This window comes from Symphalangus syndactylus, chromosome 12 (assembly GCF_028878055.3).
Source record: "Symphalangus syndactylus isolate Jambi chromosome 12, NHGRI_mSymSyn1-v2.1_pri, whole genome shotgun sequence".
In the NCBI taxonomy this organism is placed as follows: Eukaryota; Metazoa; Chordata; class Mammalia; order Primates; family Hylobatidae; genus Symphalangus; species Symphalangus syndactylus.
The window spans coordinates 61,929,409-61,946,365 of NC_072441.2; the positions used below are offsets into that span (position 1 = coordinate 61,929,409).

The 16,957-nt window shown below is 49.5% G+C and overlaps 1 protein-coding gene across 2 annotated transcripts; it reads right to left on the minus strand.

Annotated features, from left to right (window-relative positions):
* Nucleotides 1-218: 218 nt before the first annotated feature.
* MYBPHL (myosin binding protein H like) lies at nt 219-14,759 on the minus strand. Of its 2 annotated transcripts, none has more exons than XM_063624481.1 (9): nt 14,528-14,759; nt 6,069-6,157; nt 5,391-5,517; nt 4,950-5,089; nt 4,683-4,842; nt 4,127-4,263; nt 3,008-3,194; nt 2,108-2,151; nt 219-442 (listed from the first exon to the last, which is right to left on the minus strand). In XM_063624481.1, the coding sequence occupies exons 1-8, from the start codon at nt 14,670-14,672 to the stop codon at nt 2,141-2,143; spliced, it is 996 nt and encodes a 331-aa protein (XP_063480551.1). In that variant the 5' UTR covers nt 14,673-14,759; the 3' UTR covers nt 219-442; nt 2,108-2,140. The 2 variants fall into 2 exon arrangements, with proteins under 2 accessions (XP_063480551.1, XP_063480550.1); XM_063624480.1 differs by having other exon boundaries at nt 5,322-5,517.
* Between the last annotated feature and the right edge of the window lie 2,198 nt (nt 14,760-16,957).

A 16,957-nucleotide genomic window follows, 5' to 3' on the forward strand; every position in this document is an offset into this window, starting at 1 on the left:
CGGCATCTCTTTCCAGCACTTAGTACTGAGGAGGGTTGAATTCAGTTGTGTCGTAGATGTCTAGGGAAAAGGACAGTGTTAGAAACCTCTGTGGAAGAGAATGTGGATGTGGGAAGATAAAGGGGAGTCTTAAGGCCCTGTGGTTCCTTACAGCCTGGCTAAAGGATGGCAACTTTCCAAATGTTTCATAGAAAGTCTCAAATACAGGGACACTTAGGCACTGGGGAAACACATATTTATTTAGATGAATCCAAACCAGACATGGTGCCGAAGCTCCTTGAGGACACAGTCTCACCACTGGCGGGCTTCCTGGAGGCACTGAAAAGAGGGAGCACTTTGTAGCCATGACAGCAAATGGCCAGAGGACACCAGGCTGCTGAGGGCACTGTTGTCATGGTACCTGGCTCTTGTGCCATGAATTCACTTCATTGCTGGGCACTGGCTGTGAGAGAGGGAAAGGAGCAACTAACACGAACACAAGTATCATTAACACAGAGAGGGAGGCGAGGGAGGGAGAGCTGTCTCTGCAAGCCGACTGTCAGAGAGCGCTTTCCTGAGAAGTCTGTACTTGTAACGCATCCCTTTAGGCTTTCATTTGCTACATACCAGTGAGAGCCTTAAATAAATGTCTTATGGGATCAAATTCTTTTCCAATTTCCATCAGCCAGCAGCTACAAGTCAGAGAGGACACTGGGAACTTGTTCTCTTTAGTTCTGTCTCAAACTTCTTTTTCACCTTATGCATCACTTTGTACACAACATAGCTACTGTGAATGACAGAAAATCTAAAAGAGTTGTCAAGTTCTAAATGATGAGCTGAGTTGCCTTTTGCCAATAATGTGCTGCTTGGGACCACACACCTAAAGGTTAAATTATAATTGACATAAATGAGAAGGAGGATTTTCTTCTCTTGGAAGGGCAGGAATCCATAAGCTTCAAAGTAAAAAACAAATATATTAATCCATCTTTTTTTGCCATGCTTATGATCCTGAGGTGTTTACTCAGGCAGCAGGAGCAGCCTCCCCTGCCCTTACGCACCCCACAGGCATAAGGTGCTGTGACTCTTGTGGGTTCCTGCACTCTGAATTGTTCCCTTGACATCTTTTCCTACAATACCTGCCCAGCTCCCTCCCACAGAACCTCCTTATGATTAGGTGGATGCTGTCACTCTTCTTCAGAGGACCATTCATTAGGTTTAATTCCTACCATCGACTTGAGGAGTGCAGACGTAGAAAGGATATGACAAAAGCAGACTGCATCCAGTATAATTTCTCTCCAGAGGGATGACAGTATTCGCTTTTAAAAATGGTTACAACAGGCTGGGTGCGGTGGCTCACGCCTGTAATCCCAGCACTTTGGGAAGCCAAGGTGGGTGGATCATGAGGTCAGGAGCTCAAGACCATCCTGGTTAACACGGTGAAACCCCGTCTCTACTAAAAAAAAAAAAAAAAAAAAAAAAAAAAAAAAAAAAAAAAAAATAGCCAGGCATGGTGGCAGGCACCTGTAGTCCCAGCTACTCTGGAGGCTGAGGCAGGAGAATGGCATGAACCCGGGAGGCAGAGCTTGCAGTGAGCCGAGATAGCACCACTGCACTCTGGCCTGGACGACAAAGTGAGACTCTGTCTCTAAATAAATAGATAAATAAAAATAAAAATAAAAATAAAAATGGTTACAACAGCTGGGCATGTCAGCTCTCACCTGTAATCCCAGCACTTTGGGAGGCCAAGGTGGGTGGATCACTTGAGGTCAGGAGTTCGAGACCAGCCTGGCCAACATGGTGAAACTCCATCACTACTAAAAGTAGAAAAATTAGCCAGGCATGGTGGCGGCCACCCGTAATCCCAGCTACTCGAGAGGCTGAGGCACAAGAATTGCTTGAACCCAGGAGGCAGAGGTTGCAGTGAGCCGAGATGGCACCACTGCACTCCAGCCTGGCCAACAGAGCAAGACATCATCTCAAAAAAAAAAAAAAAAAATGGTTACAACAAAAGCGGCCGCCAGTGGATACGTGACCAAAAGGCTCAGGAAATGCACCTCTGTCCCTGACTCAACAACACTAGCCATAAATGGAACTAATCCAGTGAGACAGCTTGCCTCTCTTTACTTACCTTTGTCAGAGTACCACGCCTTCTTAGGTGTCCTCAATTAGGAACTGCAATAATTCGGACATTTCTCAGGGTTAACATCTCAGAAATCTCTGAGAAACCTTCTTTCAGAGCAGTAGGAATATTCTATTTCAGGTTTTTGGGGAGTCAGTGGTGCTAATTAGGTAGTCTATACACAGAGAAGAACAGGACATGTAAGGGCTCATTCATTCTCGATCCATGCAACAAACATTTAGAGTGCCTACTGTGTGTCAGAAACTGGGCTAGACACTGGGGGGACAAAGGCACATAAGACAATATCCCTACCCTCAAAATGCTTATAATTTAATAGGGAAACATATCTATAAATAGATAATTATAAAACAGTATGTTAAACATAATGATAGAGATCTGAACAGGTCACAGGTATAGATAAGTGATTAAATACTTTAAGGAAGTAGAGAGGATATGCAATATTACCTATAAACAAACCGGAGGGGAGGTGAAATAAAGCCCGACAAACAGCTGCAGCTTTCCTAGGCTGAGTCGGAAGATTGCACAGCATAAAGAAAAATGAGCTGAGCGAGGACCGGGAGACCTGGGCTATTTCCACCAGTGCCAGGTGATCAATTAACTGACACTGGGAATCTTGGGCAAACCAGTTCCCTCCCTGTACTTTCGTCTTCTCTTTTGCAAAATGGAAATAACAATTCTTCCTATATTATTGAATTGTGATGGAGAGAAATGAGATAGTAGATAATTAAAATGTCTCCTCCAATACATCCTGATGATGACAGTGATGAAAGAGTCCAGCGGAGGAACCCCTTCTCCACCTAGGCTTGCGTCTCTGTTCCCTGACTCTTCCACCAGTGGAGAGAGGAGGTGACTGGCACCCTAAGGCACTAGTTCTCCTCTTGCCCTTACCTTTCACATCCACCCGACAGTCCACAGACGCCTCCCCTAGGGGGTTCACCGCCTTGCAGGTATAGATGCCTCCATCAAAGGGACCCGGCTTGCGGATCTCTAAGGAGCAGATTCCCAGGTGAGTCAGGGCTCTGTACTTAGGGTTGCCTTGGATATCCATCTTGTTCTTCAGCCAGATGATCTTGGGCTGGAAGACAAAGATGAGGGAGGCAGCAAGGAGGGGCGAGGGTAAGAACCAATAGTCTTTCTGTGCTCAGTTTCTGGGACTCTGTCTACATAGAGATAATGGCTTCCTGGAAGGCTCCCTGTTCCTTATGTTGTGGGAAGGGGTTCCCCTTCCAGTACCATCAGCAGTCCCCCAAGCTCCTTCTCTTGGTTGAAAATAGCACCTGAAACTTCACTTTTTTCACCAGTACTTCTGACTGGAAGAAAACTGCTAACTTTTGTTCTGTGCTCTCAGGCAGCCCCTTTATGGATCAGAAGCACTGAGCATCAGGCTCACCTCTTGTGAACCATTTGTATTCTGTTCCCACTGCTGACTTGTGAGTTGCCTCTGTCCCCTCTGGTTAGAGAGTAGCTTCTAGAGTGGGCTCTTGATATGCCCCTTCTGAGATGTTATCTCCATGTAGTCTGGCCCAGACTCAAAACCCAAAAGATTCTTGGTACAGGTTGTTAATGGTGTTTATGCTGTGTGTGGAGCATGATGACTAGATTGCAAATAGACAGAGAGCCTTGCTCAGGGTTGTGGCCAAAGGCTGAACTCTAGGCAGCTTGCATCTGCATGGCCCTGATGGGATGAGGTATGCATGGGAAGGAGAAACCACCGGGACTCTGTCACTCCTACCAGAGAAACAACTTGAAGCGCATGCCTAATTGCCAGCAGGTCAGTAAGCAACACCTTCATATATGAGAAACAAACATTCAAAAGGAAATGTCATTCTCATCAGTCCGTCTTGGACTCCAAGCACCCCGACTGTTCCTAAATACCGTGCTGTAGAAGAGGCAGATGGCGGTGATGGTAACAGATGTTATGTTACAGTGCTCTGCAACTCAGCTTAGGTTAGGACAGGCAGGAACAAGAAGCAGCTCAGCACAGTGCCCCACAGAGCCCCCACTCACCCGGGGAGAGGCGCGGACACAGCAGAAGAGCTGGGTATTATAGCCGGTAACTGTAGTGCAGTCGGCCAGAGGCTGGGTAAACTTTGGGGCTTCAGAGAAGTCTCGTTGGGCAAACCCCTTGGTCTTGTAAACAGTAGCTAAGGGCACCAAGAGGGGTTGGGATGTAGCTTCTGAGATCCCAGCCCTCATCGACTCTTTATCCTTAGTATTTTTTTTTTTTTTTTTTTTTTGAGATGGAGTCTCATTCTTTTGCGCAGGCTGGAGTGCAGTGGCACGATCTCAGCTCACTGCAACCTCCAACTCCCAAGTTCAAGCAATTCTCCTGCCTTAGCCTCCTGAGTAGCTGGGAGTACAGGCGTGCGCCACCGTGCCTGTCTAATTTTTGTATTTTTAGTAGAGATGAGGTTTCACCATGTTGGCCAGGCTGGTCTCGAACTCCTGACCTCAGGTGATCCGCCTGCCTTGGCCTCTCAAAGTGCTGGAATTAGAGGCATGAGCCACTGTGCCCGGCCTATCCTTAAGTCTTCCCAGCTCATGGTCCCTGTGCCTCCCTTACCTGCTTTCTGGATGTGGGCGAGGTCCGTGGTGATGGGGGCTGTTTCACTGAGTCCGCACTGGTTTTCAGCAAAGACGCGGAAGGCATAGGAGTTGCCGATGATGAGGTCAGAGACGATGCAGCTGGTGCGGTGATAGTGCTCTAGCACCGTGAACCACAGCTGCGGGGCCGAACATGATGCCAGAAATCAGCCACCCCATGTGGAGCTACCAGAGGCCTGTCCCAGCATGCCCTCTTCCACCCTCCTTCCTTCTCAGCTGGCCTCACCCCGGATTTTGTGTCAGCCTTCTGCACCGTGTATCCCAGAAGTGCTGTATTCCCCGTATCTTGGGGAGGTGTCCATTCCAGTGTAGCGTTGAAGCCCCAAACGTCCACCAGCTTAATACTCTGAGGAGGGCCTGGCCTCTCTGAAAGGGCAAAGCCATGGCAGTGGGCGTGGAACATCCCACATGCACTGAAGTCACTTCAGGAGTGCCCTGGCCCCTTTTTCTGCTCAGCTACCCCTCCTGCGCCCACCCTGTGTCCCAGACACGACGTGGGAGCCTTGCCCCAGCTTCCCCAGCTCTCTGAGCTGGCTCCTCTTCAGCCTGGAGAGGGAGTTCCTGAGGACCCCCCCATTTCCCACTTCCCCCACCGTACCAATCACCAGGATGTCAATGGTGGCGGTGGCCTCCAGCCCACCCAGCTGCACACGGAGTTGGTAGCGACCTGAGTCAGCACGTTGGGCTTCTCGGATGAAGAGGATGGAGTCTCGCTCCCCATTCCGCACACTCACACGCCTGGTGTCCAAGGCACAGCCATCATGTGTCCAGATGGCTTGAGGTTTGGGCTTGCCCTGAGGAATGAAGGTAATGCTTTGAGCAGCCCCAAGAGGCTTCCCGACTCTCCCTGCTGCTGTAGGGGTCCTGTCCATCTCAGGTCCACAGGGAGGCTTGACTTGGAGCTGCACATTCCTTGAGTTAGAAGTTGGTGGACCCTCCCGGGGGCCTCCTCCTTTCAGCAACAGCCTAAGGATCTTGGGAAAGAGGGATGGCTTTGAGTCTCCCAACCTCTGACAGCTTAGGTCATGAACACCCGGGGCAGCTGGGACCAATTGAATAGCCACTCAAACTCCCAAGAACCCTTCTAACTGCAAACTCCGAGGCTTCTGCAGACTGAAGGGCATGGATTAGCCTCACACCATCTCATGAGTGCACACCCAGTCCTATCCAAACCCACCTTCAGGAGTGCAGAGGTCATTTGGCCTCAGACTTCTGGTGGTGTGACCCCTTCTATCCAAGGCTGGGAAGATTGCCCCTCTGCTAGCAGGACTCTTGGTATCTGTTTCCAAATCCAAAACCTGCACTGGCCCCACACATGGACCCAGCATGGGGCTGGCATGATCACCTGGAATGGGATCAGTAGGTTCACTGTGTCCCCAACCTTCCGGATGTAGGTCTGCCTCAGGGCCCGAGGTAGCCAGATCTTGGGGTGCTCTGAGTGATGGAAAGAGAGAGAATAGGAGATGGATACTCAGAGAAACTAGATCCTGCATCCAGCTGCCTGCTGTGGGTGAGTAGCCCAGGAATCGGTCACCAAATTAAGCCCTTCTTAGAGGGGAGGGGAAGAGTGCTCCCATCATCCTGCTGGGATTTGGGGATGAGGGGTTGGCTTAAGGAACGCCCTGGGAAACATTAAAATCTCAGCAGAAGGAACACTGGAGCGCGAGTCTGACAGTTCTCTTAATTTGTAACTCTCAAGTACTGACTTTCCATCGTCTGGAGGCATTCCATCCTGTTGGAGGCATTTTTATTTTTCTGTTTCTGTACAGACCAGCCTAGTCTGTGCGGTTTGTCTTTCCACCCTTTTCTACATTTGTCCTTAATACCACTCCTTTTATCAAGGCCACTTTCCATGTCAATCCTGACTTCCCAGTTAGGTGTGGGTCTCAGGAGAATGCTCTCCATTCTGCAGGCAGAGTCAACACCCTGGCCTCTCCAGCCGCCCACGGAGACAACACTGATGTCACTGCAGATAGAGCATGTGTCTGGGTCCCTTCCTCTGCATGGCCACTCTGCTCCGGGGCGCCTGCACGGTCTTCTTCCAGTTTGCCGGGGATCATTTTGTACAGATTCTGGGACAGATTAGGTCTGCCACTCATTTCCCTTTGATCTCACAGGTCTGTCCCAGTGAGAAGTAGAGATTAGATGATGTGTATGGGCTTCCAGGTTGAAGACAGGAGATGCTTGGAAAAGTGCTGAGTGTAGGTTTGGAGAATGACCAGGTGTCTTTTCTCTCCTCTTGGGATGCCTCACACTGTCTCAGCTGCCGAGGCACAAATATTCCACCTGCGTTCCCTCGGGGGCCTGGCTGAGACGGACACCATTTTCTGGCCTTTTCCTGGCTGCTGTCTCCTCCTTTCTCAGGCACAGGCAGTCGCCTGGCTGATATTATCTTCAGTAGAATGTGATAGTGCTTCAGTTCCCGACAACCCAGGATTCCTGCCACAGTACATTCTTGGCAGTTGGAAGAACTTCACCCCGGTACATTCCTGTGGCAAACAGCATGACTGCTCGATAGTGGATTCCAGACTCTTTGATAACACACACTTCTGTGAAAATACTTCCCTGAGCATTCACTATGACATATGTATGTTTACTTATAGATGAACTGTTTAAATACGTACATTACATAACACAAACATGTAAGTGACGCAACTGAAACAGAGCTTCTTCTGTGTCCTTCCTCCAGCTCAATCGGCAAGCGTTGTCCAGAGAACTTCACTCCCAGAGTCTCCCCATGATAACCTCAAGGTCGTGAGACCTTCGCAAACGAAGATCAATAGCAATGTACAGTGCACAGGGTCCATTTGATTTCTGCAGTTTCCTTTTGTGCTGTGTGGCTTATGTTTTCACCTAGGCTGTGCCTGTCTTAGACTGCACCTCAGGAATATGTGATGAGGGGACTTGACGGGCCTGAGTGCCCGTCCTCCCTGCCCTGCTCAGGGCTTGACTGCCTCAGCACAGAGGCAGCAGCCCCAGGCGGCTGAGTGACCCTGCTGTGGCTGCCCTCGGCTGGGCTCTGGTGGCTTGGGAGGGGAGGGGCATGAAGAACAGAAGAAGCGTTTGTGTGATGGCCTCCTCTCCTGTGGCCATCTTGGCAAGCAACCAAGGAGTTGAAAATGGGCGGATATGACTTAAGAGTGTTTTGAAAAAGAGGGCCGTACTTGGAAAGGAGGGTCAAAACCTCGTCTTGTCGGGCTTGGTTCCCCACTGTTGGGGGAGGAAATAACCCTTCCTACGTTTGCTGGGGAGAGGGCTAGACAGAAGCTGGCTCTGCTGTCCCTGTGCCGCCTGCCTACAGAATGTCGGCATTAGGAAGGGCCTGTAAGCACCAGAACAAGGATGCTGGGAGCAAGAGGGCTCCGAGAAAGAAGCCGGTATTCTGGAGACCTCCTGGCTAGCGGTGACGATGTGCCTGGCACCAGAGACTCCTGCCTCCCCATCTAAGACTGTGTGTCTGAGGGACCCATTCTCAGAGCACTAGCTGTGTCTTGCCCACCAGTGTCCACCCAGCACTGAGCACCATAGTCAGGGCTTGGACAGTGGCCTGCCCCTGGAGGGAGGAGGCCCACAGGGAAGGTGGGGGCTAGACATACCCAAGAACTGCAAAGGGTTGAGGCGGGAAGAGGAACCCAGGCCTTCACACCTGGCAGAAGTGCCCGCTGAGCCCCGCCCTGCTGAGACCTCAGGTAGGGAATGGGCTGTTATGGGTAGCTGTGAGCTGATGTATGTGTTTCCACCTAGTGTTTCTTTTGTTTCTTAGAAAAACACCTTGGACAATGTTAGCATTCTTACACCCGAACTAAAGAGAAAAATGAAAGGAATGGGTTTATGTGGAACATAAGCTAAGGTGGGGGAGTTAGGGGAAGAGGAGCAGACTGGCCCTTGAGATCTAGAGGAGATCCTGGCTGGGCAGAGAGAGCAAGGAAGGAGGCTGCCTGCGAGGGTGGCGGTCTCTCCCTCCCTGGACGGCTCCATTGCTGGTTCTCTGCTTATCAGTGGGTTTCCTGACAAGATGACGAAACTTAAGTCTCTAGAATGGACTCTGAGGATGAGTAGGTGAGGCCTCTGCTCCCAGCAGGCTCCCGGCTCCCTGTGGGAGGGCAGAGGATGGACGTGAGGCTAACTCAGCTGACTACGTGCAGAGGTGGCAGGAGAGAGTGTGACAGCTTCAGATGCCCGGTCAGCAGGTCAACAGCATGCTCTCCAATCACCTTCCAACCCAACCCAGGCGCAATCTGACTCTTTGCTAAGAATGTGAATGCTGGGGCTCATTTGAGGCATCTCTTTTCACACATCCGCAGTCAAGCGAGGTGTAAATTGTACTGACCTTGGGGAGGCATGGCTTCCCCTGATGCCCAAGGTCTTTCCCCTCCTCAGATGACAGGAGGGATGTGAACCAAAGCCGAGGGCCTTTAAGAGCCCAGGTTTTCTAAGAGCAGGTCTGTGAGAGTCACAGTTTGGTTTTCTCCCTTCATAGGGTCTTAGAGAAAAGGCATCTTGAAAAGTCCTTTGAGGGCCTTTGGTTCTGAGTTAGGCTGCTCTCAGTACAATGTTTCTCTCAGACAGAATGCTGTCTAATTCTTTCTCAAAAATTCTTAGAGAAAACTACTTCAGGCCGGGTGCGGTGGCTCACGCCTGTAATCCCAGCACTTTGGGAGGCTGAGGAGGGTGGATCACCTGAGGTCAGAAGTTCAAGGCCAGCCTGGTCAACATGGTGAAACCCCATCTCTACTAAACATACAAAAATTAGCCGGGTGTCGTGGTGGGCACCTGTAATCCCAGCTACTTGGGAGGCTGAGGCAGGAAAATCGCTTGAACCTGGGAGGCAGAGGTTGCAGTGAGCCGAGATCGCACCACTGTGCTCCAGCTTGGGCAATAAGAGCAAAACTTCGTCTCAAAAAGAAAAAAAAAAAAAACCTACTTCAAGTCCAAAGATCTTGACTTCTGATTAGAAAATTCCTCCTAATACCTACCCTACTTTTATCCTGCTAAAGTTTATGCCTGTTTTACTATTCTATAATTGTTCCTATCCTCTCATAATTCCCTTTTATGGTATCAGTCTTTCTCCAGCAGCTCCCTAGGGGCTGTATAGTTCAGACGGATGTTACTAACTATGACCTGGAGAGCCAAGAACCAAGATGGAAGCACTGAAGAAGTGGAGAGGGTGTGTGTGTGTGTTTGTATGAGTGTATATTGTATGTGTGTGTGAGTGTATGTGTATGTGTGTGTTTGTGTACATGCATGAATGTGTGTATGGGTGTGTTTACGTGTGTCTGTGTGTGTGGATGGTGTATGTGTGTGTATGAGAGTGTGTGTGTGAGAGAGAGAGCCTGCATACACACATGCCTATGTGGGTGAAGGGTTACCAAAAGAGGGTGAATGCAGGAGGCTAGCTATGGCTTTGAAACTATCCAGAGGTTTCCAGAAATCCAAGAAGTACCAGGATTTCTTAGAGAAACATTACCAAATGCCTAGAATGTGGCCTTGGTCTACTCAGAAACCTGTCTGGAGGAGTGCAGTGGGAAAGGAGTGGGGCAAGAGTGTCACTTTCTTGAAGGCCATGAAACTAAGGTCAGAAAAAATAAAAGGACATAGGAACAGGCAACACTTCTCTGAGGAAAAGACTCCACCCCACCCCATCCCTGTGTTACAGTCGTCCCCCTAGTGCTTGATGGTTTTAGCCCTGGCTCACTGTCTCTCCAACACTGCTCCAGGCATAACTCCTGCTGGTCCCAACACCCATGTTTCCAGTCCCTGTAGGGTCTCTCGCATCTGGCCCATCACTCCTCCAATAACTTTGTCCTCTCCTAATTCAGCCACTGGTCCCTGTGGCCATTCTCTAGACCAAGAGCTACAATCCTTCTATGATCAGAATTACAAGCATCCCACTGTCTCATCACCACCTCTATAACAGAGATGGCTAACTGGCCAACAAAATGTATGTTACCCCTTCCATAGTGTAGCTATCTCTGAGAAGTGGCTGCCTGGCCACCTTTTGCTGGATGGCCACGAGACTAGTTTTTGCCAATGAGATGTAAGTGGCAATGGTGAAAATCACTTCTGGTCCCAGGCTTTGAAGAAGTTAGATTTCTATTTTCCTCTTCTGCTAGCTCTACACAGATGATCACGGGCCCTAAGGAATGGAAAAGCCCCAAGATGAAGGAGGCCTGGGTCCCTGAATTACCACATGGAGGAGAAGTATCTGCAGAATACAGTTTTTAGTTCTTGCACTAGTGAGAAATAGATGTCTGTCATTCCTGAGACCTATTTGTTTCATTCACTAGTATACCTAATTAATATAATCTTTATCCCTTTAGCTCACTTCCTCTAATGCTCCAACACCAGCAATTCTTTGGCACCACTGAGATCTGTGATCCATTGTCCTACCACCCTCTCACTACCTAGCACCCCTTTCATGTTAGCACTTTCTTCACCACCCAACTTAGATTGCACGGTCATTATTATACTCTCTCTCTTGCACTCACTCAAATCTCTGAGTCCTCTTTGACTTCATTGCACTCTCCTGGCAATACCTAACCCTTGTTAAATAAACTTCCCACTCACTCAGTGCCTGTATCTGCACAGAGTCACAGGACTGGGGGAAAATACAAAATTATGTGGAGTTTAACTTGAGGGCCATTAATAGTGACCACCACCTCCAAGTGGACTCTGGCAATTCTACTAGACTTCCCGAGTTCACTCGGTCTCCCATTCTCCTGGGTGACTATTGCACACCTTTCTCTTCTAAAACCTCCTTACCTTCTCCCTCATTCTCATTCCCAGTTGTTGATCTTGCTAGTGTCTAAGGCCCACCTACAGTCTATTCTTAACATGGCCAGCTGGAAAAATCCTTAAGATCTACACTTGGTCCTGTCAGTCCTTACCCCTAGTCCCTGCACTGGCTAGCTGTCTGTCTCGTAGACAAACCAATGTCTTCACAGCGGCCATGCTACCCCTCGGACCGAAATACTGCCACTGTCTCCCTCCCTGTGCTATAGCCACAATGGCCCCAACCCATAAAGCACATTCCTGCCTCAGGGTCTTTGCAGTTGTTCTCTCTGCGTGGAAAATATTCCCCCAAATATCTGCATGCATTGCTTTCTCACATCCTTTAAGTTGCTGCTCAAATGTCACCTTATTAGTGAGACCTTCACTGAATATTCCATTTGAAGCAGGAAGCCTGCATGCTTCCTACCCGCAGCACGTGCTATCCCCATCCCTGCATTAGTTTTGGCACAGCATTTCTCACCATCTGACATATTAGATATTTTACTTGTTTATTTATTGTCTAGCTCTCTCCACTAGAATCTAACTTCCATGAGGGCAGTTATTTTTACCTGTTTTGTTCATTTCTGTAATTCTGGCACCTAGAAGAGTGCCTGGCACATCATAGGCACAACCTAAATATTTGTGGAAGGAAGGAGGAGGAAAGGAAGGACGAAAGGAAGGAGGGAAGAAAGGTCACTTCTAGGCATGAGATTCAGCTTCCCACGCCTGGAAGACACAGAACAGTTCAGGTTGAAAGAGAACACAGAGTCAGTTGGAGCGATGACGCTGAAGTCAGCAGATGGGCTCTTCCTCCTCCATCTCAGGGTCCCATCTTCTCCATGGGAGGGATGCAGCATGTTCCCCAGCCTCTCCGTTTTGGAAGCTCTTCTCTGGGCCCTGCCAAGCTTTGTCTCCAGGACACAGTGCTCAGTGTAGTGCTGAGGACAGACATAGAACTGTTTACCAATGCCGGCCACCTACTCCTGCTTATTTAGCCACGTAGCAGGCTTGCCAAACTAAAAGCTCATTGTTGGCCATTTGCAGTTGGTTTTGATCTTGCAAATTAATTTCTATTTCTGATGCCTGCTCTAGTTCCCATGTTTTCACATGCTTACTGTGATGCTCAGTCCCAGAGCTCTCTGTAAGGAAGAGGAGTTAGGAGGAAGAAAGGCTTTGGAGCTCTCAGGGGGCTTAGGGGTCATCTAGTCCAGGCCCATGGCACCCTGAAGGATCTTTGGTGGGGGTTTGGGGCTCTGCAGGCTCTCTGAACTTTTTTGTGTATTTTTCCTGGGGCAAGAGTCCACAGCTGTCATTAGATTTTCCTAAGGGTCCATATCCACCAAAAGGTTAAGACCCTGATTTAGTTCAACTCCTCAATTTACAGATGAGAAAATAGGAGTGGACTCACTTGCCTAGGGCCACAGAACAAAGATTTAAACTCACGACTTCTTTTTTCCAAGTAGTTAACAGATGCACATATATTTTGCAAAGTATTCAAAGGTGTTCTTATTGCCAGTGACTTCTGGGATACTGCTGGGTTGAGCCACTAGGTGCTAGTGGCCCTAAGGCCTGCAGTGTACAGAGCTACTGCACACAAGAGGCTTTGGGCTGCATTTGTGGGCCGGTGACTAGCGGCTGTCAGGAGCTGGCTGCAGCCAGAGGGGAGAAGCATGGGGGAGATGAGCGCCCTCCCTTGTGGTTTTGGGAAGACCAGTAGAGAGAGCCGAGACGTCAGCAGTCCTGGCTCTCATTCTCCTGCTGCCTGTCACTTATTCTCTGGGCCTTTTAAGGGAAGAAACTGGTTTTCTGCCTCAATCACCCCAGCTTAATATATTTACACTAACTTCTGCTCCCTTCATCTTCAACAGGACAAACTTGGCCAGCTCTCTGCCCTTGACATTCAAATAGTTTCTGGAAACCTGGCCTCTCCCATGAGGATAAGAGGCAGAGAGCATCTGCTACACAACCCTATGGAGGTAGAACGCAGCCTTCACCTCTCACTTGGAAATATTTGATCATTTACTTACATCTTAGTTTGGCCTCTTCCAAGGCACTCCGGATCATCTCAGCAATCCTTTCAACTACCCTGAGAGGTAGATGTTATTAATCACCATTTTACAGAGCGAAAATGGAAACTGAGCAGTCCAGTGACTTGTCCAAGGTCACAGGGCTGTTAGAGGCAGCACTGGGAATTGAGCCTAGAGCTTTGCCTCCAAGTCTAGTACATTTTTTCCCCTGCCTCTTCCTGCCCTAGGAGTCCACGTGTTTCTTTTTTGTGGTCTTTTCATCCTCTTCACTTAAGACTTTCAGGTGAGCGCCACGAAGTGGTTAGCTACAGAGGCCTCAGCCGGGGCATTCCGGGATGGGCGGCAGGAAGCTCAGGGTTGGAATTCGTGCCCACCACCTCCTCACTTGGGAACGCCTCTTTGCTGAGAGGCACACAGAGACCATCGTGAAGGGGAAATCGAATGCTTCTCCCAGGAGAGCTCCACTTCCGTGGAGCTCAGACTCTGAGGGGTCAGGATCTCCTATGGGAGCTGTGGGGGGTTGGAGGAGGTCCTGACCCTGTGGCACTGCCCAGCAGGAGGTCAAGTGTCACTGTGCTGCCCGACTCTTAGCCTCCCCATTGCCATAGCATTTGATTTCCCTGTTCCTTCCGCAGACAGTCACTGCCTCTCAGCCCTCAGTGCCTTCCTGACTGGCCATTGGCATATCAGGTCCTCTCAGTCCCTACGACAATTTTTTAAAAGGTAAAAATATAAACAGATCATTTTTAGTCACTGTAAAGTGCCACCAACACCATCACTGACTTCTCAGCTAAAACACGAAAACATAGCCAGGACATTTGAGCAGCAAGTCAGACTCCATCAAGGACAGGGGATGGGGGCTCCCACGAATGATCTCCAGCCTAAGCACCAATCCTATAAAGTCTTTAGCTCTGCAGAACACCTGAGGTGCCATCAGGAAGGTGGGGATGTCTTCCCCAACTCCCACCACCCGGCCTCCCCATCCTCCCCACCTGCCATGGGTCACCTTCTATAGGGGGCAGGAGCTGGGGACTGGGGCTGTCAGCCCCCTGTCCAGGTGAAGCCTGGGGTGGTTCAGCATCCGCTGGGCTGGCTTCTTTCACCTTCAGCTTGGATCCTGCGGCCACCTCCGGAGCTGTGGCTGCCTCCATGCTGGGCCTTCCCAGAGGCTGAGCTCCAGCTCTAGATTTTCACTGCTGGTGATGAGGGAGGGGCTGAGCACCTGCTCCCAGGCTGGCCTCCCGGGTCCCAGCCACAGGGTTACGTAACTGGGCTGGACTTCTCCACTCAGCTACGCCCAGCAGAAAGGCTGAAGTAGGGGCTGGGGGAGAGAGGAGGTTCAGAGAGCAGCCCAGAATAGCCCCTGGAGGAGGACTGAGGTGCCCTGTTATCTCGGGAGAGAGATGACACCCCCCCACAGCACCAGGGAGGGAGAGCTTGAACACAGACCATCCAAAAGGGACCTCTGATTTCTGTCAGGAGGGTTGAGTGACATCTCTGCTCCTGACCTCCAGTTCATCCCGCAGGGCATTCAGTTCCCAAAGAAGGGGCCCAGGATTAGCTGACTCACAGCAATGCCTGAACTGCTCTTTCTCCCTCTGGTCCCACATTCAATGAGTTGTAAAGTCTTATCAACTTGACCTTTACAGGGCCTGTCCCATCCTCCCCCGCTCCCCGGGGGCAGCGGGCACAGTGCAGTGGTAGGTGGAGACTGCACTTGCACTGGCTGCCCGGGCGCCACTTGGGGCTCTGTCACCAACTAGCTGTGTGACTCACAACACCTCACAGTCTCTCTTCAGTCTGTTTCCTCATCTGTAAAATGGAGATAATTATAACCATAGGGTCGTTGTGAGGATTAAAGAGGTAATCTCTGTAAAGTGCTTAGCAGAGTGTAGCTGACTAAGTGCTTGATAAATGTAAACTATTTTTAGGTCAGGCCAGCACTTCCCCCTTTGAGAGCTGTCAATGGCTGCCTTGCCTATGAGATGAAGTACAAATAGAGGGAGAGGCAGCAGTGGTGGAGGGAGGCGAGCTCAGAGACCTGCGTGTGACTTCTGGCTGTACCACTCACTCACCAGCTGGGACTCTGGGCAAATGGCCGACTCGGAGTCTCAAGTCCCAGTCTATGAAACAAGGGATGATGCCATGATTGTGTTGAGGATAAAATGATACAATCTATAGGAAAGCGGCCAGCTCACAGCAGGTGCTAGTCACATACTACAGGTCCTACATGGTTTCCAGATTTAGCAAATCATCTTTCTATACGTGTTGTACATGCCACGGACACTGCCACCTTCCTATCATACTCCTACCTTCTTATCTCCAGAAGCCAGCATCCCTCTGCATTTTAAAATGCTTTAATTTTAGAGCAGTTTTAGAGTCACAGCAAAGTTGAGTGGAAAGTACAGGCTTACCATAGCCCCCTACTCACCCCTGTATTTTTTTCATGGAAAAAAATGGGTGCAGTTGAATGAATGGACTGACTTCTTACTCATTTTTGCCTTCAATTTTGGGGTAATTGGTAAGATCCTAGGAGCCTGTTATCTTGGGGTGACAGAAGCTCAGCCTCTTTGTAACTGGTATAGGGGCTGAGGTCCAGGACAATCTGTTTACTGGGGCCTTGGATGGCCTATGGGGTTGGTTTAGTTGGCAGAAGACTGGGTTTTTGCCATATCAGAACTAGTTTGAAGGTCTTTCTGAACTATTTTTCCTGCATGACCCAGCCAAGGCCCGTAAGTGTGGACAGTCTCCTAGCCAGGAGACCCCAAATACACCCCCTTTTACATAACAAGTAACCCATCTTTTGGTGAGGAAATTGGCCCAGGCTGAGTCTTAGCCCTTTGTTGGAGCAAAGGTGTAAAGAACCAACTTTAAGATGCAGGTTCCTAAGGTTTGTCCATCAGAAAGTCTAATTCAATAGGTCTGGGGTGCTATCCAGAAATCTGCACCTAAAAAAACCAACCTAGTGACTCTGGCGCAGGAAATCTTGGAATACCATGTTAGATAGAATTCCTTCAAATAAAACAATGACCTTAGATAATGTCCTGGGGTAGGAACTCTCCCATCAGATGGTGGCCTCAGGAACAAGGGCTTTGCCCTGTCATCTTCAGACCAAGATGCTGGAGTATTACATGGAATATTGCCCCAGGCTAGCAGGGTAGGATGGTTAACGGTTCCAGACGGGTGGGCAGGAACCTCTCTTAAATGCTTTTCAAGAGAGGAAGGCTGCAACTCTCCAAAGGTCCTTAAATGAAATGGACAAGAAAGGGCCCGTAAGAACAGCAAGAGAAATGTAAGAGGAGCAGATGGGAAGTTACAAAGCTGAACTTCTCAGTGCCGCCAGGGGTCAAACCTGCTCAAAAGAACACAGAATTCAAGGAGTAATTATCTGTTGCTGTGTCCAGAAGGAAGACTGTAGCAACTGAAACCTGTGAAG

Excerpts from the sequence above, each read along its gene's own strand:
- MYBPHL (XM_063624480.1), bottom strand. The coding sequence starts at position 14,672 with ATGGAGGCAGCCACAGCTCCGGAGGTGGCCGCAGGATCCAAGCTGAAG. Across the intron at positions 5,518-6,068 it reads ACCTACTGATCCCATTCCAG|GGCAAGCCCAAACCTCAAGC; the intron begins GTGATCATGCCA and ends TTCATTCCTCAG. Across the intron at positions 4,264-4,682 it reads CGCCCACATCCAGAAAGCAG|CTACTGTTTACAAGACCAAG; the intron begins GTAAGGGAGGCA and ends TGGTGCCCTTAG.